General features: G+C 31.4%; 3 protein-coding genes and 1 non-coding gene across 5 annotated transcripts; 1 reads left to right on the forward strand and 3 right to left on the reverse strand.

Annotated features, from left to right (window-relative positions):
• Positions 1-591: 591 nt before the first annotated feature.
• On the reverse strand, positions 592-664 carry TRNAA-UGC (transfer RNA alanine (anticodon UGC)). Its single transcript has one exon. It is a non-coding gene; the product is annotated as a tRNA-Ala (tRNA).
• A 2,824-nt stretch (positions 665-3,488) lies between these two features.
• On the forward strand, positions 3,489-11,061 carry LOC101493968 (protein VAC14 homolog). Its single transcript, XM_004503297.4, has 20 exons — positions 3,489-3,846; positions 3,933-4,046; positions 4,152-4,217; positions 4,901-4,990; positions 5,077-5,196; positions 5,356-5,384; positions 5,659-5,801; positions 5,895-5,989; positions 6,132-6,218; positions 6,365-6,472; positions 6,610-6,701; positions 6,914-6,995; positions 7,475-7,540; positions 7,937-8,052; positions 8,170-8,290; positions 8,939-9,100; positions 9,333-9,461; positions 9,622-9,690; positions 9,831-10,124; positions 10,471-11,061. Exons 1-20 carry the CDS (start codon positions 3,757-3,759, stop codon positions 10,555-10,557), a joined length of 2,160 nt encoding a protein of 719 aa, XP_004503354.1. The 5' UTR covers positions 3,489-3,756; the 3' UTR covers positions 10,558-11,061.
• Positions 11,062-11,741: 680 nt separating this feature from the next.
• Positions 11,742-15,071, reverse strand: LOC101494501 (ankyrin repeat-containing protein At2g01680-like). The gene is made up of 3 exons (XM_004503298.4): positions 14,531-15,071; positions 13,338-13,747; positions 11,742-13,080 (listed from the first exon to the last, which is right to left on the reverse strand). The coding sequence occupies exons 1-3, from the start codon at positions 14,859-14,861 to the stop codon at positions 12,205-12,207; spliced, it is 1,617 nt and encodes a 538-aa protein (XP_004503355.1). The 5' UTR covers positions 14,862-15,071; the 3' UTR covers positions 11,742-12,204.
• Positions 15,072-17,105: 2,034 nt separating this feature from the next.
• Positions 17,106-23,552, reverse strand: LOC101494818 (uncharacterized). Of its 2 annotated transcripts, none has more exons than XM_004503299.4 (10): positions 23,356-23,552; positions 22,976-23,026; positions 22,499-22,576; positions 20,771-20,795; positions 20,642-20,674; positions 20,420-20,541; positions 20,181-20,311; positions 18,611-18,834; positions 17,901-18,157; positions 17,106-17,438 (listed from the first exon to the last, which is right to left on the reverse strand). In XM_004503299.4, the coding sequence occupies exons 2-10, from the start codon at positions 22,976-22,978 to the stop codon at positions 17,343-17,345; spliced, it is 969 nt and encodes a 322-aa protein (XP_004503356.1). In that variant the 5' UTR covers positions 22,979-23,026; positions 23,356-23,552; the 3' UTR covers positions 17,106-17,342. The 2 variants fall into 2 exon arrangements, with proteins under 2 accessions (XP_004503356.1, XP_073226456.1); XM_073370355.1 differs by having other exon boundaries at positions 23,336-23,434.
• Between the last annotated feature and the right edge of the window lie 3,911 nt (positions 23,553-27,463).

A 27,463-nucleotide genomic window follows, 5' to 3' on the forward strand; every position in this document is an offset into this window, starting at 1 on the left:
ATCTATAACTTTTTTCTGAGAAGTAAATATGTACGGTCAAAGCATGATTATATCAAAATATTTTTTTTTTCTTTACAATTTTAAAAGTTATTAAAATAATTGATTAATGTTGGTTTTATAATTTTAGAAATTTAAATCAAGTTTTAAATAGTTTTTCTTGACTTTTAAACTTTGTTCAAAATCTTCATCTTACCTATTAGTATTACATACTAATGTGGCAGGGCTCGAAGTTGTATGTTGAACGAATTATAGTGTTATGCATAAATATGATTATATTTAAATATGTTAAAATGAATTTCATATTTACTTAAGAGAGGAGATCATAATCTGTGTATGTAGACTCTAGTTAAATTGAGTCTCTACATTAACTTGCCTCTTCCTAAAGAACTCTCTACCATTGAGTGGGAACAACAAAAGGATTTCAAGTGAATATACAATTCTTAAATTTATGAACTGCTTTCACTTAATACCAACATTTGGCGTAGTTAAAATAATTGTCCCATGTATTAAATCTACAATGCAAATATGATCCCCACGAGCATGAGTACTGAAAAGTTTAGTGGCACATGAAGTTTTTAAAAATGTAACATATGGAGATGCAGGGGATCGAACCCTGTACCTCTCGCATGCAAAGCGAGCGCTCTACCATTTGAGCTACATCCCCATGTGTTTTTAAATATAATTTATTACGTATCTAATTAAATACGTTTTTGTTAACTAAATGTGGCTTTTAGAAAAAAATATATTTGAGTAAGTTACTTCACTAACTTTAAAAAATAAAATATTTAGAGCATGTGATTTTCCTTTACTGATCATTCCAGTCCAAATTCTAAGAATAAAAGTGAGTGTTGTAATGGGGTTTCTAAAAAGTGCATGGCATAGAGGGAGATAGAGATATCCAAATTAATTTTTTATACACATTGTAAAATTGATTCCTCCTTATGTCAGATCAATTTTCAATGCAAGTCACAAATTGAGGTTGATAGACCAACTACAGCTGTGTTCCATTTTGGAAATTTTTTAGATTTGACTGTGTCCCCAACTGACATTTTTTACTCCGTCACACTTAGCAAAAAAACAAAATATAATTACCCACTTTGAGTGTGTATTTATATAAAAAAAATATGATATTACTACTTTTTTTGAGCAAACTAATTTGTATGCGGTTAAAAAAATGAAAAAGAGATAATTGATTTTGTAACTTAAATAGTGACCTAGATAAGTAAAGAATACGTTTTAAAAAATAAATTAATATATAAGTTTTTGAATAAAACATTAGATATGCATACAGTGAAGTTGTACGAGTACTAATTATTATTAATTCTACGATAACGAGTTTAATTTTCTGTATATAAAGTCTTGAGTGCAGGTCCTCTTGAGATAATTTTGTTCTATTATTACATATTATGAAATCCAGTTGGGATTACTCGAACTTGAAGGTTAACTTTTTTTGTTGCATTTGAGGTTAAAATTATCTCATCTTTGTTGTTGGTCGGTTTTATATCATAGGCCGTTTATTTTGACCAACGTAGTCGTATAGTTGAATATATGATGCATGATAGACATCCCCAATAGGTGGTAGATATGGTAACGAAGCGGAGTCAATTTTGCTTTCAATTAGTTGAGAAATATTTACATTCGTTTTTATATTGAATTTACATTTATTTTTATTGAATGTGAACTTTAAGTTCACATTTTAGTTTATAATAAATATGAATTTTTTCATCTGCACTTATATTTATTTATATATATAAATAATAAATTTAAAAATAATATTAATTATAATTAATATAATAAAATGATTATTATTATATAATAATAAAATTAAAAATACTAAAAATATATTTTTATAAAGAATATTATAATTTTTAATATTTAAAAAATATTAAATATATTGAACATATATTTATATAAAACTTAAATATGACAATAATATTACTAACGTGACGATTATGGGGTAGATATCAATACCCCAAATCTGTACTGGCTCAAACATTCGAATTTTAATTTCGATAAAAACCTGCATCTGCACCTGATCAAAACGAATTTTTCACCTAAATTAAAATGGATTTAAATATCTCTTCCGCATGTGCGGATTTTATTATCATTCAGTTCACATTATATAAATTAAGTTAGAATTTGGTATTTGTTGTTCCATCACATTTTTAAAAAAAATTATTATATTTAAACATTTACAATTTTTTCACACTTATTCAACGGATTATTTTTTCTTTATTCTTATTTCTATCATATTACTTTTATTTTTATTTTTATAATTCTCTTAGTGTCTAATGATATATGTATAAATTGTATGAGTATATATAGATATTTTACTAAAAGAATGACCAAAAGAAAAATTACTCACTTGGACTTTTCTTTTAATCACAAATGACATTATTATTTTTTCTTTTTAGTTAACTAACATGTTTATCATCGAAACATTATAAAATAGAGAAGGACAATTAGTTTTTTTTATACAAAGAGAATTGATTTCATAACATTAACGACATATATAAGAAAATAATCCATTTTAAAAAGATAAAATACATGTTTTTAGTTATGAATAAAAATTTATGATTGATATTCCTAAACATATATCAAATATTAGATGATATGATAAGATTAATACAACTTGTAAGACTAATATATCAAATAATATACAAGCTATTATTAATTTAACTGACAACGAGTCTAATTTTCTAGAATATCAATTACGAGTTTTGCTGAGAAAATTTTATTCTCTTATTTTAAAATTTATGTTATTCGTTTTAAATTGCTCCAACTTAAGACACAGCTTTTTTGATAAAAAAATTGAACGCGACTTTTGAATACCAATAGTTCATAAAAACAAAAAATAATAATACTAACATTACACACAATGTCTACCATAACAATAATGATATATAATTAGCTCAAAAAGGAAAACTTCAGCAAATTAGTATTGATATAAAGTTGACAACCCAAAGAAAAATCGTAATTATTCGCTCTAACATACCATCTTCTCAAAAGATTATATATATACTCAAAATCATAAAATATCTTCTCAAATCATAAAATCTTAATTATTATATATATACTCAAAAGATTTAAATCCCAATATTTATTGTTACAACGCAACAGTTTCATTTAGTAAAAAAAAATAAAAATAGTTTTGTTATTCAAAATAAAACGTTATTTTAAATTTTAATTTTTATTGCTTCAACATAAATAGTTTTATTTAGTAAACTCAACTCAATAGTTTTATTCTACAAATTTTTTTAAATATTATTTTTTTTTTATTTTAAAAAATATTGATAAATTCTATCATAATTAAAATCTAACTCAATAATATCTTAATATTTGACAATTAAAATTTTATTGCAAATTAATTTCATTTAATAAATAAAACACACAAAAACAATATATCTTTCATTTTTCTTAGTCAACATAAAAAACATTCATTTTTTAAACTAAAATAAATCAAAACAATTAGGTTTAAATTTCAATTTCAATTTTTCTTGTCATATTTCAATTTCAATATCAATTCTCCGAATTTCATCAGATCTGATTCATCTGAATTCCAAATTCCAAATTGTTCCAATTTCAGTCACTTTCCACGTCAGTCATTATCCCCCCCAAAACAAATTTTTTTGAACTTGTTCGGATTTTGGTTGAAATGTTTCGTTTGGAGCAAGAAAAGATCCGAAAACGAATTTGATATCTCAAAGTTTCACACTGTTCAATAATCAGCTGTTTCCCACCTTGTCGGCTGTTTCTATGGCCGACGCTCTGTCGTCTATTCCGGCAGCCGTTCTTCGTAATCTTGCTGATAAGCTCTATGAGAAGCGCAAAAATGCTGCTCTTGAGGTTTCACTTTTCTTCCTTTTCTTTTTCTTTTTTGTAATTTTTTCAATCTTGAGGGTTTATGATTATCATGATGAGTTTGTGTGTAGATTGAGAATATAGTGAAGCAATTAGCTGCTAATGGAGATCATGATAAAATTGCGGCTGTTATCAATTTGTTGACTACGGAATACACTTATTCACCACAGGCCAATCATCGAAAGGTATCATTTTTTATTTTTTCGATTTTTTTATTTGATTGATCATGTTATGTTATATAGTTGTTGATGATTTTATTTTAATTTTGGAAAATTTAATTTTGAATGAAGGGAGGATTGATAGGATTAGCTGCTGCAACTGTTGGGTTGACTTCTGAAGCAGCTCAGCATCTTGAGGTTAGGGGTTGCTCACTACTTTTGACACTCTTTTTAATTTTTTCCTTTATTTTTTATTTATTTTGTCACGGGCTCGTGGCTTACAGTTATATGATTATATATGTTTCCACTTGAGAAATTATGCTAAACAGTAGTACATAACAAGATTATCAGGGGTCAATGGATCTAATGGTACCTCAACGCCCTTGATACTTGATTACATGATGAAACAATTATAGGTGCAATTTTCATATCCTTGTCATGGCAGTGTTGTTGACGGCGGAAGGAAAACAATCTGCCATATACACACGCCATTGCGGTCTATGGGGCAGACGTGGTGGGCATCCTTTCACAAGTAAAAAATATCAGCCACACCATTCAGCCATGTCCCCCATTTAACAACACTGGTATCATGGACACCGAACGTGCCAACTTTCTGATTAAGTAACATCAGAAAGGAAAAAATGGTCATATCTTAAGGGATGGGCTTGAAATATTTGGAATTTCAGCAAGCTAGATCATATCTAACACTTGGCAGCAATTTATTCTGTTGGAAATTGGAATGATTTATTGCAAACGTGCATTAGTAATAGTATATTTCTTCACTTTGTTATTGAGCTTATTTTGACATACTTCACTACTTACGCATGTAAATGCTTTTTTCACTATCTGTCTTACCTAGATATAATCCTTGTACTTGACAGCAAATTGTGCCCCCTGTGCTAAATTCTTTCTCTGACCAAGATAGCAGAGTTCGTTATTATGCTTGTGAAGCACTATATAACATAGCTAAGGTGAGAGTTTAACTGTGCTGACATGTGTACAGCTCAAATCTGATCATCTACTGTTGTCTAATGGCATCTTTTTAATTTTATGTCAGGTTGTGAGAGGTGACTTTATTGTATTCTTCAACCAGATCTTTGATGCCTTATGCAAGCTTTCTGCAGACTCAGATGCAAATGTACAAAGTGCTGCTCACCTCTTAGACCGGCTTGTGAAGGTATAAGTTATTTCTGGACTCCAAATAAAACCTTTGTGTGGCTGTACATGTTTGCAGATGCCATACATGTGCTTATTAGGGATTGATTTTACAATAATTTGAGCTGTTGTTTCCTTTAGATCGATCAACTGATGATTACACATTTCTCTATTGGAACAGGATATTGTGACTGAAAGTGATCAGTTCAGGTTCGCCATCCTCTCACTTCTGTATTGTTTGTTTCTCTGTATCTAGTGTTCTTAGTTTTCAGAAGACTTGTAGGTACAGAATCTCTGATATGCAACTTTTGAACAGAGCTTCAGTAGTAGAGAGGCGTAAACACCGCTATGTGTGAAGCGATCTCGTACTAAATGAAGCAACTTTCACTTTTCATTTCCAAAATGAGATTATGAAAGTCGACCTGTTCCTTCTTATTCCGATTTTCTCCGCCTCATTCCTTCCTCTTTTCTTTTCCGATCTTAGTATTGAAGAATTTATACCACTGTTGAGGGAGCGCATGAATGTATTGAATCCATATGTCCGACAGTTTTTGGTAGGATGGATTACTGTATTGGACAGTGTTCCTGATATTGATATGCTGGGTTTTCTTCCTGATTTTCTTGATGGTGAGTGCATTGTTTGAAGAATGGTCTGTTTCTTTCTCTTCATTTTTTATACAAAATGGATGTCAACCGCCTAATTGTATGCGAGATTCTCAGGATTGTTTAATATGTTAAGTGATTCGAGTCATGAAATACGTCAACAAGCTGATTCAGCTCTTTCAGAGTTTCTTCAAGAAATTAAGAACTCTCCAGTAAGGCTCCTGCTAATTTCCCCCTTTTTGATTGAGCTGTTAGGGTTTTGTCACTTTTCAGAGTCCATTTCTTCTTTTTTGCCATTATCCCCGTTTTTTGTTCATTTGTCATTTTCTGACTCGAGCAGTGCTACTCTTGAAGTCTGTAGATTATGGTCGAATGGCTGAAATACTAGTACAGAGGGCAGGTTCTTCAGATGAATTTACGAGGCTAACAGCTATCACATGGGTAAGTGTTACCAATTAACCATACTGTATGCTTAGTGTTGGAATTTTCTCAAACAAATGTTTCTTTTATATTAAAAGCAAAAATGTTACTGCTTTGTTTCGTTTGTATTTTATATATAACTTTATGTCTGTGCCTTATTTTAACAGATAAACGAGTTTGTCAAACTTGGTGGAGACCAGCTTGTTCCATATTATGCAGACATTCTTGGAGCCATTTTGCCTTGTATATCAGATAAAGAAGAGAAAATTAGAGTTGTAGGTTCACTTGAGCTTCTATCGTTTTCTTTCTCTTTCTCTGTCTATTTTTTCTCTCTGTTTTAGCCGTTTGTCAATTACATTGCTTCCGTTCATGTAAAACAAAACTTTGAAGTTATCTCTGGCATATGTGTAAGGTTGCTCGTGAAACCAATGAAGAGCTACGAGCCATCAAGGCTGATCCAGCTGAAGCATTTGATGTAGAGGCAATCCTCTCCATTGCCAGGAGGTGTAGTTTTTATATCCTTGGAAAAGAGGCTAGGTTTTAGTTTTGTGTTGCATGCAATTGAAATGTTATGGATTTGTACAGTGTCTTGACCAACTTAGAAACTATATGGAAATTATTATGAGGATATTTTTTCTGTGAATGGGAGGCTACTCGAATTGAAGCTTTGCACTGATTATTCTGTCGAATGATTTTGGGTTGTTTTGGCTGGTCAGGCAATTATCTAGTGAATGGGAGGCTACTCGAATTGAAGCTTTGCACTGGATATCTACCCTTTTAAATAACTATCGTACTGAGGTGATAAGATTTTTTTCAATCCATCTTTTGTTTTTGAAATTTTTGAAGTCCCTGTACATCTACGAGTTTATCTACTTTCTTCATATCTAGTTGATGAATGCTGCTTGCTGTAACCAGCAAACAATGCAATTCCGCTGCTTTTTTTTATCTGTACCTACTAGCTCTTCCTAAATAACAGACGAGACAAGGCAGCGTGATTTTCTTTCCGGTATTCTAGGAATTAGGCATCTAATATATTTTTGACATGGTTTAATTATAATACCACCTGTACTAGTCTGGGCCACTTAGAGAAATAATTATGGTATTTCATGTCATTCTCATCCTTTTTGCCAAGAATTTTGTTTATTTATTAATGCCAACCCTTCTTTAAGTAATTATCATTTCTCTTTATCTGAAATGCTCTGGTAATGCTTTTCTGTATGTCCTTTATGTCAACGATAGATTTTAGTTCCCATATTGATATCGACTTTTCATGTCAGGTTTTGCAATTTCTGAATGACATATTCGACACCCTGCTCAAGGCACTTTCAGATTCATCTGATGAGGTAGCCTTGTATTCCGATACCATTTTTTTAGTAAATTTGCTTCATCAAAGCATTCATTTATAAAGTCTTTGCGCAAATGTGGATTTAATTGTATGTTTATCTTGTAAATAATTGTTATATTTCTGATAGTTAGGAGGTTTTAGAAAAGGTAGATTAAAAATAATAGAAGGGAAGAAAGAGAAATTATCTTGTATTTTCGAGAGAATTGGTGCCTTAGGGCAAGAGGGTGCAAACCATCATGCATATGAAGTGTTTTAATTAGGGTTGATTTTCACTATTCTTAGTCTTAAAAGTTAGTTCAAGAGATGAGAATTGCCCAAGCCTTGTAAGGACTTATTCGCAATATTATTCACTCTGTGCAAATTAAAAATTCACTGATGTTGTTGTCTGTAATAGGTTGTTCTTCTAGTTCTTGATGTTCATGCATGCATTGCAAAAGATCTTCAGCACTTTCGTCAGCTTGTTGTTTTCCTGGTGCACAATTTCCGGGTAGACAATACCCTTTTGGAGAAGTAAGCTGTTTCCCTATGTCCAATGTATTCCTTAAGTTGTTAAGGTTTTTCTGAAACATGTTTTTAATTGGTATTTTCCACATTTTTTTATAGTTTTAACTCTGTATAATATTCTAGGCGTGGTGCTTTAATAATCCGCCGGCTTTGTGTGCTTTTGAATGCTGAGAGAGTCTACCGTGAACTTTCTACAATACTAGAAGGGGAATCTGATTTGGATTTTGCATTAATTATGGTTCAGGTAGATCCTGACTTTTCTAAGTTGAAGAGTCTATCTTTGGCTTGACCTCATTTTTACCTGCAATTATTCCTTCATATTCCGTGAAATAAGTGTGTAAATCAATTTATGAGACCTGATATTAATCTTAATCTTCCTTCAAATAATTTTTGTGGGTTCATATTCGAATTGCAGGTAGTCATTTTAATGCATCTCTAAGAAAGGATTGTTGAAAATGTTGTTTGATTTTCAGTGTTCACATAATCTATTGTAAATTCATGGAAATAATTATGAAAGTCACATGATCTGGCTGTTACTAAAGTTTTGGATTGGCAGAGATGTTTGAAAATTGAACCACAGACATCACATGTTGTATACCTGTGGCTCTTATGATTAACTTCTTGTTTCATGAAATGTCAATAATGTCTTCTTGTGTAATATCTGACAGAACTTGACAATATTTATTAACTTCTAATTTGGTTCTGAAAGTAAGCATAAGTAGAGCCAATAATCCAGCAGGGAGCTTTCAGGAACTGCTGAGAAGTTGATTACTGGTGTATATGCAGTTTTGACTTGCCATGTCCAAAATATATGCACCTTTAGCCATCTAATAATGTAGCGAAGTGTTTTTCATCTGCATTTGATTTTTTTCCCTTTTCAAAAAAATTGCAGGCTTTGAATTTGATCTTACTCACATCATCAGAACTATCTGAGATTAGAGTTCTTTTGAAGCAATCACTTGTAAATCCTGCCGGGAAGGATTTATATGTTTCTTTGTATGCCTCGTGGTGTCATTCTCCAATGGCGATTATAAGTCTTTGCTTCTTAGCTCAGGTATGTATCTATAACTTGGTTTTGATTGCAGCAACAATAACCGAGTCTTCTCCCACCAGGTGGCACTGGCTTGGTTTTGATTATTAGTTTGAATTTAAAGTTCTATTGCGAATGTGCATCAAATGACGTATTCACACGTGTACTTTTTGATTAATGTGTATTTGTGTACAAGTGCTTAGATTATTTGGATTATGTGTGTATTTTTTTTAACATAAATTATTTTCCTTGACAGACTTACCAACATGCGAGTGTTGTGATTCAATCTCTGGTAGAGGAGGATATTAATGTCAAGTTCCTTGTACAGCTGGATAAATTGATTCGTTTGCTGGAAACTCCTGTCTTTGCTTATCTTAGATTGCAGGTGATTAATCATAAAATCTACACAGTTTTCAGTGTTATTAAAGTACACAGACAGTACATGTACACTCTAATGTTTGTAACATGTGATGTTTAGTTGAGTTTTTATTTTTTAATTTTAATTTGTTTGTCTTATGTACCTAAATGGTTATTTAACTTTTCAGCTTCTGGAACCTGGAAGATATACATGGTTATTTAAAGCACTGTATGGTCTTCTGATGTTGCTTCCTCAGGTACATCCTCACATGATTCATATTTATCTTCAAATTAGTGCTTCAAATTCTTTTTTGAATGTATTAACACTCATAAATCTTGATGATAGACATGGTTTGCTGTTTGTATTGACTCTTCATTTTATTACCAACTTATGCAGCAAAGTGCTGCCTTCAAGATACTACAAACTCGTTTAAAAGCCGTGCCATCATATTCTTTCAATGGTGAGCAATTGAAAAAAATATCCTCTGGGAACCCCTATCAATTTCTCCATCACATGTCTGGTGGATCTCAAATCACAGAGGATGGCGATGTATTCATGGACAGTGGAAACTCACACAATGGAATAAACTTTGTTGCAAGGCTACAACAGTTTCAGCAAATGCAGCAGCAGCATCGTGAACATTTTCGAACACAGGCACGGACACGCAGAAATTCCACCTCACTATTAAAGGTTGTTGACTTATTCATTCTGCATGTTAAGAAGTATAAACTCTAGATATTAGTCAAAGGTGCAGTGTACTTAGGGCCTTTTATTGATTGACTAATTTAAATTTATTCACTAGCATAAGCATTTGCGAGACTGTTTGAGAGAGCTTATGGAAATAGATTATAACATGTCCATAAGCTGTTTTCAGCTTATTTTCATAAGTTCTCTACGATAACTTATGAAAACAGTTTATCGCTTATATGAAAGCAGTTTAATTATATTTCATCTTTTGTTATAGAAATAGCTTATACAGAAGCACTTTTATGATAAACATGTATTTTATAAGTGTTTAATTAAGCTGTTTATGCAGGAGGAGGCACAAAAACAAGAAGAACCAAGAAGACCTCATTTGAGTGAGCTTTATGTACCTCCAAGATCATCCAAGAGAGCTAGCTAGCTAGCTAAAATGTTATTGAATCATCAGTCTTATTATGGACTGATCCAATCCCAGTGTATGTGTATTTGAACTTTGAATGGGATTGGGTATTGATTTGTAAAATTGTAAATCATAATAGTAGCTCCTTTTATTCTGCTGCTACTTATCATCATAGAAGAAAGTTGGGATGGTGAAAAATGGATTCTGGAATGAAGATAAAGCTTGGGCTTTCCCGGGCCAGGCCGGGCTATTCTTTTGACCTTGTAAGCATAAACAAGTTAGATACCCACATGGTTCTGTTGTTTTTGTTGAAAACCGTGTGGGACATAAGGGATACTTCATTACTTTATTTTAGGAAAAAGTTGTTTATTGTTAAGTACCTCTTTTTCATGTGGCTTTATGCATATAGTATATGATAATAAAGCAATTAGATGCTTGCTTAGTGTCTAAGTTGGCGTACTGCAAGTGATTTTGTATTTTGTTTGATTTCATTATTACTTCAGGATGATTTGATGGGCTGCTTAATTTCGTTTTATTTAATATTAATGAGGTAGTTCATTTTCATAAACGAGTATTGACTTGGAAGCTTGTCAATATTTACTAATTGTAATTCTAAAAATGTCTCAACTAAATTTAAAATCCTCTTCAATAATAGTCCATGTATAGTTTATTTAGATGTATTTGAAAGAGCCTATGTAAATAAATAAATAACTTAAGTTGTTTTTACCTTATATAATAAACAAATGTTTGATTAGTGTTTATATTGAAAAACTCCTTAGAATGAGGATTTCTTTTGACTGAATAAACTATTGAAGAGAGTGAAACAGAAAGTAAACGGAAAGAAAATAAAGAGAAAATAATAGATTTTTTATATTGTTTGAATTAATAGAAAAGAAAAAGAAAAATAGTTCTACCTGTTTAGCTGATGAAAAGTTTAAGCAAAGAAAAGACGAATGATAGACATAATTTCTTTTTTAATCTTGAAAATTGTGAAAAACAAATCTTCCATGTGCATGGATAAAATTGAAAACAATGATTTGACCCTTTAAAATGTGTTTTCTCTCCATTCTAGAAAAACAATACTGATGTAAACTTTATATCAAAATTTGTGCTCATTATTTTCTCTGTACAATCAATTATTGAGAAAATAACATCACATTCTCTCCTTTCAATTTTCACCCTCTCATTTTCGATCACAACAGGGCTAGGGAGGAAGCACAGTTCTCTTGTGCATGATACTAAAAATAAATTACATAAATGCCTTTTCCCTTCATGACATATACATATAAATCTACAAGTGCTGATTATTAATTATAATCACAGACATTGCCAAGTACAGCCTAAAACTTCTAGCAGATAAACTAGAGAGATGAATCCTAGTAAGCAAACCTTATCACTAAGGAAACTCCTCTGGTTTCGGTTAAAAGGTGGAAACTCGAAATATTGTTTGTGTTGTGAAGAAACTTTAGTACACTCCAAATGCGTTTTGATCCATAATGGGCCGACTTTTAACAACCAATGATATATTATAAAATCATAATCACTATAATTTTATAATATATCAATGCTTGTAAGAAGTTGCCCACAATGGATCGGAACTTATTTCGGACCATACTATACACATCCACCATCCAATGTTGTATTGTGCGGTAACGCACAATCACTATCTTACAAAGCATAGATCTTCTCAATGTCTGAATTGTATTCATCATCCAAATCCGATATATTTGCAGAGTAAGACCATGAGAAAGATTTACTTCCACTTGCTCTCTTGATTCGTCTCTGAGAATCGCTGCGGAAAGTCCCAAAATGTTGTCGAAAAACAAAGTAACACATGCTTGCTAGAGTCCCAACTAAAATTGGTGTCCCTACAACAGTTATGGTGATTGCCATCCATTTTTTCTTTCCAACAACCTCAAAAGCTATCGCAAGAAAAGCGCCACACGTGCAAGCACAAGCAGCCCACATCAGCTTGTTAACGACCGATACAATCTGCTTTTGAGCTCTTGTGTCCCAAGCTACCAAAGTGATTTGAACAACAACAACTGCAAGAGAAATGAAAAGAGAGGTAGAATTCAAGAGACAAAAAACTTGGAATCCTACATGATCAGCTATGTTAGATTTTCCTGTCTCTGATCCTTTAGTTATATATTGACCGGGCAAATTGAATATAGCCAAGAATGCTATTGAGGCGAAAAGGACTGCGACCACTGTGACAGAGTTAATGGTGTTTTGAACGGCTTCTCTATGAAGTTTCTTCAATTCCTTAGCTATGCCAGAAACTCGTCGCCGAGTTTTTTCGTTTTGTATGAGTTGTGACTGAACCTCATGCTTTATGTCACTTACTGTTCTTTTAAGTTCCATAGCTTCATCCACTTTACCAACATGTCTTGCATATTTGGCACCGTATTCTGCGAGGGCTTCTTGGATTTCTAAAGCTGAAGTTCCATATGGAAGTTTATCTGCTAAATCCAAGGCTGTTTCTTGCTGCTTATTGATGGCATTAACATCCAAAGATGCATAGCTTAGCAAAAGGATCACTATCTGACAAAAGAATCATGTGTCAGTAAGTCAGTAAAGGAAGCAGAAATAAAAATTGAGACAAAGAATTTATTGCTACAAAAAACAGGCAAATTATGAATTAATGTCGCATTATGTATATAAACTAGTATTGAGAATCAGTGCAACACACAAAGAGAAATTCGTCAAAAGAAATCTACATTATTATAATTAATAATGTGGTGTGCTCAGCTTTTGAAAAGAATCTAGAACTATATTTGGTTTCAGAGAATGAGTTTAACCTGCGAACGGCTTTTCCTCGTAGCCATGTGAAGAGCTGTGTTACCCTTCTTATCTCGTTCGTTCAATATAGTAGGATCAGCCTGTAATATCTCCTCCACCACTGATGTACACTGTCCTTTGACAGCCATATGCAATGCAGTTTGACCTTTTTTATCTTTGATGCAGACAATTCCTGGATCCCGGGAAATAAGGGCTTTCACAATTCGAAGGACGCCGTACCTAACAGCATTGTGTAGCGCTGTTTTTCCGTTTTTCCTGACTATAAACATGGAGCTGACATCAATATCCAAAATAGCACTCACCACATCCAGGTGGTCTTGAACTGCAGCAGAATATAGGGGGCTGGTGTTTGAGGAGTCGCATAACTTACAAACCTCAGGCCAGACACTCAAAATCTCCCTCACAATATCTGGAAAAAGTTAGACACTAGTATCATGATTGAATTACTTAAATTACATACATCAACATACCCAAAAAATATATTTAACCAGAACATGATAATACTTCATTCACTGCATAAGGTTACACTTTACAAGTCAAACCAAAGCTATCTACCATCCTTAAAAATTCAATAGGTGTCATCTCATGATTTTGGTGCATTAATTGATCCTTGATGCATTTTTAATTGATAGTAGTTTCTTATCAAAAAAATGGAAAGAAAGTAAAATATTTTGTATATTGTAACATTGTCTACCAGTGTTGCCCCATTAAGTTAAGTAAATATTAGTTAAACCATCTAATCTATCATAGGAACAGGAAGATCTTCACAGAAAATTTAACATAAAAACAATTTATTTTTAGTGTTATGCATTCCAAAATTCAAAAGATGTACAAAGCCATGCAAGCTGAACAAAAGTTTCAAGAGAATTTTACATGACTTTTTAAAAAAAAAAAAAAAACTTCATATGATTTGAAGTTAAGTAACCAAGTAATCGGACTCAACTGATTAATAAGTTTTATTTAAAGACGAAACAATCAGGAGCGTTCAAACTCTTATGGATACAATTCTTTGACAACTTTAAATTATCAAAGTCTCTTTTCTCGGAAGTTAAGACCAAAATCTGAGAATCGGAAGTTTAAAACAGAAAAATATTAAGAACAAGTCACAAAACACAGTTCACCCAATAATAGCAATAGCCAGCATAACCAACCCAAAGCAAAAAATAAAATAAGGAATAGGTAGAATGAATACCCAAATTGCCACGCTTAGCAGCAACATGAAAGGCGTTCATATCAGACTTGGACCGAATCTTTAGAACCTCAAAATCACACAATTGAAGCAAAAAGCTAAAAACTTGTTTCAAATTACGCTCTGCAGCTATGTAAAGTGTTGTTTCTCCATGCTCATTCTGAAGACACATCAAATCAGAAACCAACATCGATGATGATGATGATGACGACCCATTATCATTATCCTCCTTCTTCAGCTCTTCCACCAACTTCTTTAACCCATCAAGGTCTCCAGATCCAACCATGGAAAAAATTGATTGATGGGTCATGAAACGCAGAGTCTTCGACTCCATCACAAAAATAAAAAGATGATATTTTTTTTCTGTTTTTCAGTGTTTTAGTTTTGGGTTGAAGTTAAAGTCTCTTCTATCATTATCCTAGATTGAAAGGGTGAAATTTGTTTACTATGTAGTAATGAAGTTGAAGAAGAAGATGAAATATAGAGAGAGAGAATAGAATAATAAATAAATAAAGATGATATATGAATGATGATTATGATGATGAATGAATGGGTGCAATGCAACAAGTGGTGATTCTCCATCGCATTCAATTATTATTTTTTACAAATTTTATTCAATTATTGATTGATTAATTGAAAGGTGTAATGTATTGGTGTAGTGAGGTCTTTTTTTGTACACATAAAATCCAACTGCTTTTGACTTTCACAATGAGACAATAACACTACTAGTGTTCAATGCTAATTATTATTTAATTGAATTAAGTAATTGGACATTAATCTCATTGCCTAGCAAAAACATAACAGATTATTTAAGATTTCGTTTCTGTCCTTCTCACAAGGTTGTGTGCAAAAAAAAAAAAAAAAACCTTTTTTACAAGGCTATGATATTTAAATTATACAACTTAAAAAAAAAATAAAAAGAATAATGTGATAGACGTTTTATATTGGATGATATGATAGAAAATTAGATAAATAAATAAATAAAAAATATATTGAATTAGAAAAATTAAAAGTGTGTAAATATCATAACTATTTTAAAATTTAATAGTTTTTTCTTTTGAAATTTAAATAATGACAAAATAAAATTACAAAGTTATTTATCCATTGAAGTTCACAGATGGTCGGTCATTTTATTTCTTTTATTATGGCTTGTTCAAGTTTAAAATTTCGAAAGTGACAAGTTATTAGTAATTTTTTTTATAGCAGACAGTTATCTATTGAACTTACATGAGATTCCTCTCCTAATATATTTATTTTTTATAAAAAAGAAATACAAAATAGTATATTTTTTGGGTTCACACAGCAGTATCATTTACTTAATAATTTTAATTTGACTCGTTTACTTTATAACTTAATGACAATAACATTGTTAACTTGACCTAAATTATTTATAATTTTACTGCCAACTATAAAATATAATTAAACAAGTGAGTTTTTTTTAATGAGATTGTCCAAATCCTGTAATAGTTAGCTTCAATGTATTTGAATAGTATTATCTATATTAAAGATTAGAAGGGAAATAGAAAACGACAGTTAAAATAATTGTTTTCCCGTCATATTTATTAGGTATTTATATAATGCAGACGCGTAGCATGTTTAATAGATATTATAATTTTTAAGGATTATTATATAAATGTGTCTCAATCACTTTAACAATATGAAATTTCAGAAAACTAAAAATGAGTTATCTTAATCGTAATCTTTATTTCGTACAATTCAGGCTACTTAAAATTCCAAAAAAAATGGTGTTGGATTGAAAAACCTAAAAACATGGAAGAAAAATATTATTTAAAAAGAGATAAAGGACGACTTAAATTTTTTATTACATGTTTATGGGGGTATGAGGAAGAACTGCAAGTATACAAAATATCTTATGACTTTTATTTGCTATATGAAAATTTAAAGTGCACCTTTAATTTGGTGATACTAAGGGTGTCTATCCTTCTTTGACTTTTATCTGCAAGTATACAAAATATCTTATGACTTTTATTTGCTATATGAAAATTTAAAGGTGTTCTCGTTTATTCAATTATTAATGAAATAAATCCCACCTTTGATTTTGGTTCTTTCCCTTCAATCAATAATGTTAAAAGTTTTGTACCATTAATAAAGAAGCTGGAGGATAACTCTATTCAACAGCTAAAAGGCTTGAAACGTTTTCCCTTACTAATAATACAAATAAATAATAAATGGTTGTAAATTACTACCGCCAAACCAAAGGTCTGGTTTATTTATAAGAAACTCTGCATCTCCAGTTAATACCTTTAGACTTCAGATTTATCAAATCTTTTTTAAGCAAAGGCAAAACGATAAAGGCCTGCTATCTTTCTAAAAAGATGAAACTGCAAAAGGTTTCACTTTGGAACTAAAAACATTATGAGAGCTACTTTCATCTCCTTTATTTCTAAAGAACCACACATGTGTCTAGAAGTATGCTTCCAAACAAAAAAACAACTGTTTTTGCCTGAAAGAATACTTCCAGAGAGCAACAAAAAAAAACGTTTTTTGGACGTGTAGCATGTGAAAGGTGAGAAAAGAAGTTCCCCATGATATTGGCTGATAGTAATAATAAGGTCCATTAAAATAAAGGGTCCCTTTAGTTCATTCCACAGAAGAATCGGTGTTCATTCACAAGTTATAATAATTTAAGATTAACATCTTGTTATTTTCTGTGGCTGTCTACTGGTCTATCTTTTTGATTATAGTACAATAAACAAAACAAACAATACAAGTTTTGCAATAGACTTGGATCGATGCACAGGCCAACGGAGTAACTTATGATAAAAGTTTAGAAGTGTTTAATTTAATATATTAATCAACCTCGTAAAGAATACTTCTTCCCGGTGAAAGGCTGAAATTTATCTTCTTCTTTCTCTTTAGGGGGCTCTTGTTTTGCTTTTGCCTCATTTTCCTGCCAACAGAGAAAATGGAAAACTTAGCAGTCCTTCAATTACAACTGAGAGGATAGGGGGAATCTGAGGGTAACAATAAGCATATAACTTAGAGTATGTTTGGATTTGAGTTTAGTTTGATACTATCATGGAGTGCCACTCTGATTTTAACCAGTGTTGTCAAATAGCAGCTACAGTGCTATAGCATAGCGGAATTTAGACAAATCGCTATTGCTTCACAGTACACTATATAGTACAAAGTGTTGTCAAAAGGTTATTGTTGCGCTATAGCACTATAGGATATCAGGATTTGAACAAATCGCTATTTTCCGCGATCCACAATTGACAATACTGATTTCGACAAAAACTATACTTTGCATGTTCAACAAAATCACAGTATCACCGTGATTTTGTCAAACTCAGTGTAATTCCAAACATTTACTTAAATGTTAGAAAGAAGCAGTCTCAGGCAGCAGAATTACCTTTCCGGTCTCTTTACTGCGGTTTGCATTGGCCCCGAACACAAGCTTGCCCTGAGTTTGAAGAGCATTATTTTGTGAACTAGAAGCTGTGGAAGACTGTGATTTGGCATTAGGAATTCCAGTATTCTTGTCCTTGGACCCTGAAGAAGAAGAAGAAACTGGTGGAGGCTGATAATTCAAAGGTTTTCCATCCAAGCGTCTCCCAGATCCAGAAAATGGGTTGAACTTGGGTTCAGTTTCAGCAGGGGTTTCTTTTTCTGTAAAAGGAGGAACAAGAGTGTCAGTCTTGATAATAGAAAAGTATTAATAATGACATTGAATTGCATCTCTGCAATGTACACGTGACCTTCAACTAGAATAACACATTGTTACAGTAATATCTTCAAATCTCAGCAAAAGTTCGAAAACTAGATGGTGTTTTTCATAAATACATTTTTCACATTCCAAAGTAAAAAATAAAACTATTTTTTCTTTTACAGTATCGTCGAAGAACTCCACCGCCAATACTAGCTCCTACTTACAAAAATAAAAATACACTTCATGCTTCATAAAGATTGGATGTGTCCTTAATTAAAATAAACAGTCAACTAAAAATACAGAGAAGTGGAACAAGCATAATGTCGAATAATCTTTGTCAACTTAACAGAAACATGAACCAATAATCATTAACAACATCTCTTAAGAATATCAAACAAAAAACCATCTCTTACCTGCTTCTGGTGCCTTTCCGGCAGAACGTGGAGCAATGGGCTTTTCAGGTTCCTTGTAATCTAAGGGAGGGGCAAAGTCCACTTCACAGTCAGTTTCAATGATGCTTATAGCATTGGCAGGCTTGGATTCTACAATATCAATATAATATTTCTTGTTATTGTAAGCCACCATAATGCTATCTCCAGTAGTCAAGCAGGAAAAATTCCTCAACGTAGTTTCTAAGCTGCACGAAAAAAAAAATTATTCAATTATCCACAGAGATCTAATTCCAATGAGTGTTTGCAAGTAAATACAGAACTAATGGAGGATGTGAAGATAATAATTAAAAAACCAAACCCATAAGACGAAAAGAAAAAAAATACTTCCCTGAATCACTAATTGATATGAATTCATAGAAGACTTGTAACTAAATCTTGTTCGAAACCATATCAAAAATAATTATATGGAATAATTAATTCTTACAACTAATATTGCAAAACACGTGTTAAGGAGCACGGATGCAAAAACTGTGCATCATGCATCAAACTCTATATATTATTGTGTGTGGGTGTCGATGTATCATGTATCTACTATCTAGTGAGATGGTTACTTTTATGAGCAATATGAGTAAACGTAGCTATGTACACATTCATGGATGATCAACATTACACTTATTTTGTAGTCATGTGATTACTTAAAAAAACCATGTAACTATATGTTTTAATCTTGTACATTCATGGTTATATAGAACACATCTAATGGTCTAAAAATTTTGTCCTCTCACTAACTTGATTTGGTTCCACACGGCACACACACAAATATGTCTTCGAAGGAACGGGTATTCAACTTCAATCTTTGTCACTGTCTTGACTACAAACCAATGTGATAAAAAAATCAAGCTTTCAACCATACCACATTCTGTGAATCAGTGTGACTTATTGATGCAGTAGGTGAATTCAATTGCCAAATCGCCATGTAAATGTTCTTCAGAGATGAAAGAAATGGCATCATAGTAGATGACAAGTCAATGACATAAATATGGCCAAATGAGCGGGAAGCCTTAGAACAATGGTCAGATTGGCCACTGCATGACTCAAAGGTCGCGAGTTTTAGACGTGAAGCAGCCTCTTGCAAATAAGGTAAGGCTTCCTACAATATATTCTCAATGGATCCAACTCTTCCATGGACCGGACTGCATCTTTTTGTAAATAACTATCAAAACCATACCAGTATGCAAGCCTTTGGCCGGGGGTCAGGTCCAACTAAATTTCAAATCTAAAATTAGCACCGAACCTGTTGACCAGTTCCTATGAAAACTAAAACCAAAAGTACATGTTGGTTAAAAGGAAAATGAACCAACAAACTTAAGTTAGTATTCTGGGTGAGAGTGGGCCACAATAACAATCACTAGATCTACATGACATCAAACAGCATGGCTATCATTGAAAGACGATATGAAAGGATGCTTCACATTTACAAAATTGGAAGAAGAAAAGTATTTAAGCTACAGAATTGCATCCTTGCAAGAGGTATTTGTAAGTTAGGAAATGTCATAGCTTTATTCAACTAAAATAAATAACATTGACTCACATAGCCTTTGGATTGGAAATATCCAAGAAGTCTTTTGTGTGAGGCTGTAACTTAACATATGTTCCCTTTGGAAGTGTCACATTTTTCACTCTTACAATGTCCCCCTCTTGTAAAAGCATGTTCTCCATCATCTGTATAATAAACCATGAAATTAAAAGAAGTCAAAACTCAAAGGAGGACCATATTAGTGGAAACAAGCTTACAAGCATGTTCACAAACAATTACTTTTGAATGCCTACCCAGTATGGCATGTATATCATGCCTTCCTCTGCAATGAACTCCAGAACACCACAATGAGAAACCCGCTCAGCAGCATCATTCCGAAGTTCAAACAACATCGGATAATCAATATGCAGAGATGCTGCAAATTAAACTTGATATTAGTATTGAAAACTCATAAATAAGATACATATTATTCATCTGGGAAAAGAATGCAAGATAGATAACAGGACATAACTAACCTAGACGATCAAGGGCTGATGGAGGCATTATAACTGAAGCACAACGATAATTTAATTTCCACATTAGACAGGAACATAGAGAACAAGAGATTCCAAAAATTCAGATCTAATATGGACATTGAAACTTACTTTTGTCGCCACTTTCAAGTTGGGGCTGCAGGATTGAGATGCAAAAAATAATAAGACGGAAAAGTTAGAATTGTTATCCATATATATTTGGTTTAAACTTTAAAGAATATCACAAGTCTCGTATAATAACTACATGATATTGATAATTAAGGACGTTAAAATTGGGTATCTTCAGTTTTTTCTTTAGATTTGACATTTCATGCTTCAATCTTGTTGATAATTTTATGAAATATTTGGTTTAAACTTTAAAAATGTCACACCCCTCATACATTTGCTATTAAAGATCAAAGCCACTTTTATTGAGTATCTTTAGTTTCTTTCTTTAGATTTGACATTTCAAGCTTCAACACTCTACATTTTCAACCAGCTTCCAAACCTTGGTCTTCCACTACTATCAGCTGGTATTTAAGGAAATCTGAAGTAGAGGTAATAATTTTGAACTTAAGATCAAAATGGGAGCTCAATATGCATTAACAAACTTGACAATTCTGCTCATTATTCTATTTTTCCAAATTAAATGTTCGTTCCCCTTAACAAGTCCAAACTTTGGGCCTATATTTCATTTAATAATAAATATCAGGTACAAATTTTTAATTTAATTGATTTAAGTTTATATCCAATATATTTTGATTAATTCACCAAATATTGATTCTTCTTAATTCAAAAACCCACTGTAATTAGGGAATTGGCTCTCCATTAGGTCCACAAGGGTATCCCCACAACTTCAACCCGTTGGACCTGCTATGGGACTAATTCGGCTGTGTAGAGCATCAAGCAATGTTTTCACAACTGGACCGGACCAGCCAGGGTTGGTTCTGAGCCAGTCAGGTCATTAAAACTGGTAGTCTGAAAGAACCGGAGAAATACTTTTTGGACCAGACAGTCCCCGGCATAACCACAGAACCAGTGCGGTAATTACTGAGGAGAGACCGTGGTACTCGATCATTGTGAAAGTAAAGTGAGGAGAGGTGATGAGGTGATAACTGAACATTGGAAAGGGGAATCACAGACACGGCCGTCGTTTTGGTGGTTTTGTCGATAACGATTTGCTTGTATTGCTTCCATAAAAAAAGTGATTCATAGTTCTGCTTTGAATTTGAAAGTGCTGCAACAATGGTTTCCCGGCATACAACTTTGCGGACGCGTCTTTTTATTGTTCTTACTTGTCACTAGGGTTTGTGGAGCCATGGTTAAAACATATTTAATAATTACATTTTATTCCTTTGTATATAAGCAAAATTATTTGATTTTTCATATTCTTAGTTTCAATTAATGTCGTCATTTACAATGCAATAATTAATAAAAGTAAATTAAACAAGTTAAAATTGATACTGAATGAAAAATAATCACATTTAACCCTTTACTATAAAATTTAACACCGTATATTTATTATTTATTATTTATCATTTTATTTATTAACTGGTTCAACTGGGATTAAATGGTTGAACCAATTAAACCATGATAAAGAGATCAAGCCGGTTTTAAAAGATTGTACACGAGAATTAACATTTCGGATTTTGCAACCTCCCAATAGGGATGCCTCTTAAGTATCGAACTCGGATTCTCTTTTTTTGGGTCAAAGTCCGTACTCACTCCAACCAAACCATTTTTTAATTTATGATAAACAAGACCTATTTAATTAATAAGGAAGCTAACATAAAATACCATCTACATTTTCAATTTCTATGTACATAATATTAGAAACGGAAGCCTGAGAGGAATGCTAACCTTTTCAATAAAAGAAGCAGGGTAACATCGATATGTCTGCTCAAATGATGTCCCATGATATCCATATCCATCAAAAAACTGCAACAGGCGTACAGTCGGCAGTTAAGTCGTATTATGCAACAAATATCACCACACAATCATAGAATCAATATTGCATACAACTAGCACAGTTGGAAAAAGTATTGATGAAGTAATTTAGAGTTTTACATGCTGAAAGGGGAAAAGCATAACTAATGCTAATGATGCAGGAAAACAGAGGGGCTGAAATATATATATCCATCGGAACAAAAACAAGGAGATAATTGGTATAAAAATGTCCATGTTAACTTTTCACTTATAGTTACAAAAATATCATCTTATTTCACATTGTCAAATATTTGTACAAGAAATTATATAACTTGTAAACAGAAAATCAAAACAAACGACACATTCTTAAACATAAAATGAAAAGACCCTTAACATTTGTAGGAAGCATACCATTTTCTACTGTGCTGATTAAAACACCAGAGTACCAAGCCTCCAAACTCCCTGTAAGAGCAATCTTCAGCATATGAGTAACTTATAGATAGAGACAATCATATAATACAAATCATCAATATCAATTAATAAATTAGAAGGGACTCAGGGTGGGTCTTCAGATTTTTTGTGCCCTAGACAAATTAAACATTCATAGATACACTTACAACCAAACTTAGCAATCGAGATATACTTAGAAACCCTAATTCAAGTAAAATTGAAATCAATCAATCCTAACAGCTGAAAATTGAGAAACTTAGAAACTGCACAACACAACACAACACAACACATAAAAGGAAGATAGAGATTGAAGTGGCAGACGTGAAAACGAAGAGATCTACCCGCGGCGAGGGACGTGCAGTGGAAGATGCGGTGGCGAAGGAGGTACAGACGACGATGCGGCAGCGAGAAGCAACTATAGACTGAAACGCTGGACTATCAGTTTAAAACGCAAACATAGTTTTTATTCTTTTAATATAGAGATCGGTTTGCGTTAAAAAATAAATAAATAATGGTAGAGTAAAACTTCCGAATATAACTTAACAAAAAGTTGATACGGGACCAAAAAAATTAAGGAAAATGTCGACGTGACGATTTTTTGATAAGTACAATATAGTTTGGTAATTTTGACAGTTTCAATAAAATTGTTTTGGGTCTGGACTTTAGATATTTGGATTGGATATGGTTTGGACTTCAAAAAAAAAATGTCTTTTATCTTTTTGAGATATAAAACATGAACATGATATTTATGATTTCAAAATAAAAATTGGGTATACTTAACTTTTAATCATGAATTAAAATTCTTCGGGGAAACAAATATTTAAAAAGAGAAGTAAAAAAAAAAAAACTCATCAAAATAAATAAAATAATTTGAAAAATTCAAACTCTGACGCAGTGAAGGTGATTTTCGATGTAGTGCCAATAAATTAAAACAAAGTTGATCAATAAAGAGATCTTCTGACATAGAGTACAATATCATACTGATTTTTTGTGGTTGGACTTGAGGTGGCCAGAAGAGGAGAAGGAAAGGAACACACTTATGGTGGAAGGAAGATAGTGGTGAGAGAGGGAATTGAATGAAAAATAATAGAGTAAATTATAATTTTATTCATTAAAAGTATAGGATGTTGTCCTTTTGGTCTCTGACTTAATAAAATGTCTAAACTAGTCATCGAATTATCAAAATTTATGTAGTTTAGTCTTTGACGTTATAATAGTCATAGACTATTTTGACAATATCTTTTAGAGATTTTTATGATATTGAATTTTATCATTTAAGGACTATTTTGATAATTTGGTGACTAACTTAAATTTTTTAAGAACAAAATGACAAAATTCTATGATTTCAATAATTAAAATAGTGATTTATCCAAAAATAATAATTAGAGAAAAAAAGATAAACACTAATAATTCAATAATAATAAATAAATAAATAATGTGTATCCAATTGTATCCAATTAAATTTACTCTGCATTAATGATTGAATTCAATTTTTTTAAATATGTTTATTTAATTAAAATTAACATGGTTATTTTTTAGAATTAAGAATGTATATATATAATTTATATTAATACTAAATCAAATAATTCTTTCAATTACATTGTAAGTTGTCACCGATAAACGTAATTTTCATACGTTATTCAAATTTTTATTGATAAAAAATTCAAAATAATTATTTTACTCGATGCAAATTGTAAATGATGAAATTTATCATTCATGAGATAAGAGACAAATTTTCATTAATAAAAAGTTCAAAATAATTATCTTACACGAGAAAGTTAGAAGAGATATGATTTATGATTCATATAATAACTTTTGATTGAACCATCATTCGCAATATAACTTTAAATTTATTATCTACAAAATAAGTTGTTCCTCATAATATTGAAGTATCACATACAAGATAAATTCTCATTAATAAAAAATTTAAAATAATTATTTTACACGAGACAAGTTGTAAGTGATTAGATATATTATAACGAAACAACTTTTGATTCAACTATTATACATGAGACAACTTTTGATTTACCACTTACAAAATAAATTGTCGTTGATAAAATTATATTATCATACACAACACAAGTTATCATCGATAAAAAATTTAAAATAACTTACACCCGACGAACCGTAAGTGATATGATTTAACTATCATACACGAGACAAATTTTCACTGATAAAAATTCAAAATAAGTATCATACACGAGATAACTTTTGATTTATTATCTATAAAATAAGATGTCACTGATAAAATTAAACTATCATACACATGACAAGTTATCATCGATAACAAATTCAAAATAATTATCTTATAGAGACAAGTTGTAAGTGATGAGATGTATCATTCACATGACAACTTTTGATTGAACAATCATACACGATAAAAGTTTTGATTTATCATCTACAAAATAGGTTGTCCCTAATAAAATTAAACTATCATACATAGAACAAGTTGTCATCGATAAAAAAATTCAAAATAATTATCTTACAAGAGATAAGTTGAAAGTAATATGATTTAACATTCAAGCACAAGACAAAATGTCACCGACAAAAAAATTCAAAATAACTATTATACATGAAACAATTTTTGATTTTTTATTTACAATAAATTATTATTGATAAAATTGAACTATCATATACGAGACAAATTGTTAAAAATTCAAAAAAAATTATCTTACATGAGACAAATTATAAGTGATGAAATTTATCATCCACATAACAACTTTTGATTGACTATCCTACAGAGGAAAAGTTAAGTTTTGATTTATGTTTATTGTACCATGCCTTTTCAATGGGTATTCCTACCAACCGAATTGAACTAGTTGGATTATAAGGAAAGTGATTCATACTCACCTAAAAAATTTGGGTTTTCACTCGATCATTCATTTTTTTTTCTTTCTATTTTCACGAATAAAAAAATGATAAAGAATATGTATCTTTGAATTAAATTTATTTTAGTTGATAAAAAAAATTATAGAATATTGTATTTTTAAAATGTGTTTATTAAATATGTAAGTTGATAGATTTCTATTAGACGAACTGTATAAAATTATTTTACACCATTTTTACATAATCATTAAACTCAAAATATTAAAGAGTTTGATACTAACTTCAAGTGAATCTAAAAAAAAATATATATTATTATACATTTTATACTATTGAAACATTTTATATTAACTAAGTCTATCACTTGATCAACAATATCTAAAAAATAACTAATCCTAAAAGATTTATCAACGTGTTCAATGTTTATTATGTACATTTATATAAATTTTTATCGATGTGTTTTCTATGAATTTTAAATTTTTCTAATAAACACAAATTCAATTGTCATTTCATTGACACTTTTTTTAGCACTAGCAATAGTATTTATATAAATCCATATGCTAAATATTTTTTCGAGTACTTCATCGAAATCTTTTACTATATAGCAACAACAAACTACATATTTTTTTTAGTAAATTTATGTACTCGACAACAGATTCAATATTTTATATGAGATCGATTAAAGTAAAAATGGAATTACAATTACAATTAGAATTATAAAAAGAGAATGAGAAATATGCCATGACAGTCCACAACGCTCCAAGTATGAGGGGATGGAATATGTCCTCGGTTCGACTTCTATGTTCTTTTGACCCTTACCAACTCGGCTCAAGAATAGAAATTTTTCATGACAATCCACAGTTTCCCAAACATGAGGACTACAAGGAAGAAATGTTTAAGAATCATAAAAGGTATATCAGTATATCATCTCAGCTTTATCCGAGCTATGTGGCCAAAATTTTATGGCAGTGCACAACCTCAAACATGAAGCTTATAAGGGCATGATATTTTAGATAATAAATAAAGATAATACAATGGGCCATAGTCTCCCAAACACGAGACATGTGGGGGTGAAATATTTAAGATAACGAGCTTAGTTTATAATTCACGTTACTTTTGTGTAACTGAGTCGACTGAAATAACATAATGAATCATTTATATTCATGGTATGTGGCCTTCATCACACAACCAAGTACCCTTTATTGCTTTATGTTTGATTTATGAATCATTTGCCGATATTTGTTTCAAGTTTCTGCATAGTTAAATTGACTTGATAAAGAATATGTTATTTTACAAAATTTCAACCATTTTTTAGGCCTTAATTGAGAATTTGAATTGCTTCGTCAATATGTTATAAACAGTCACTACTTCGTGTTGGTTTAGTGAACTATTATATTGAACAACAAGTAACTTATAAGTACCACCTCTCTCCAGAGAATCAGTTTTACTACTTGTAAGCAAATCATCCGTTACATCGTTGTCCAAAGATTCTTGAAGTGCCTCCTCTTTCTAATGAGAATAAAAAACTTTAGGAATTGGAAGCAAGGCATCCTAAACAATAGCATGGTCTAGTGCAGTTACTGTATACAACAGCAGTTAGTAGCCTAAAATAGGATCAAGAATAAA

This window comes from Cicer arietinum, chromosome 6 (assembly GCF_000331145.2).
Source record: "Cicer arietinum cultivar CDC Frontier isolate Library 1 chromosome 6, Cicar.CDCFrontier_v2.0, whole genome shotgun sequence".
Lineage (NCBI taxonomy): Eukaryota > Viridiplantae > Streptophyta > Magnoliopsida > Fabales > Fabaceae > Cicer > Cicer arietinum.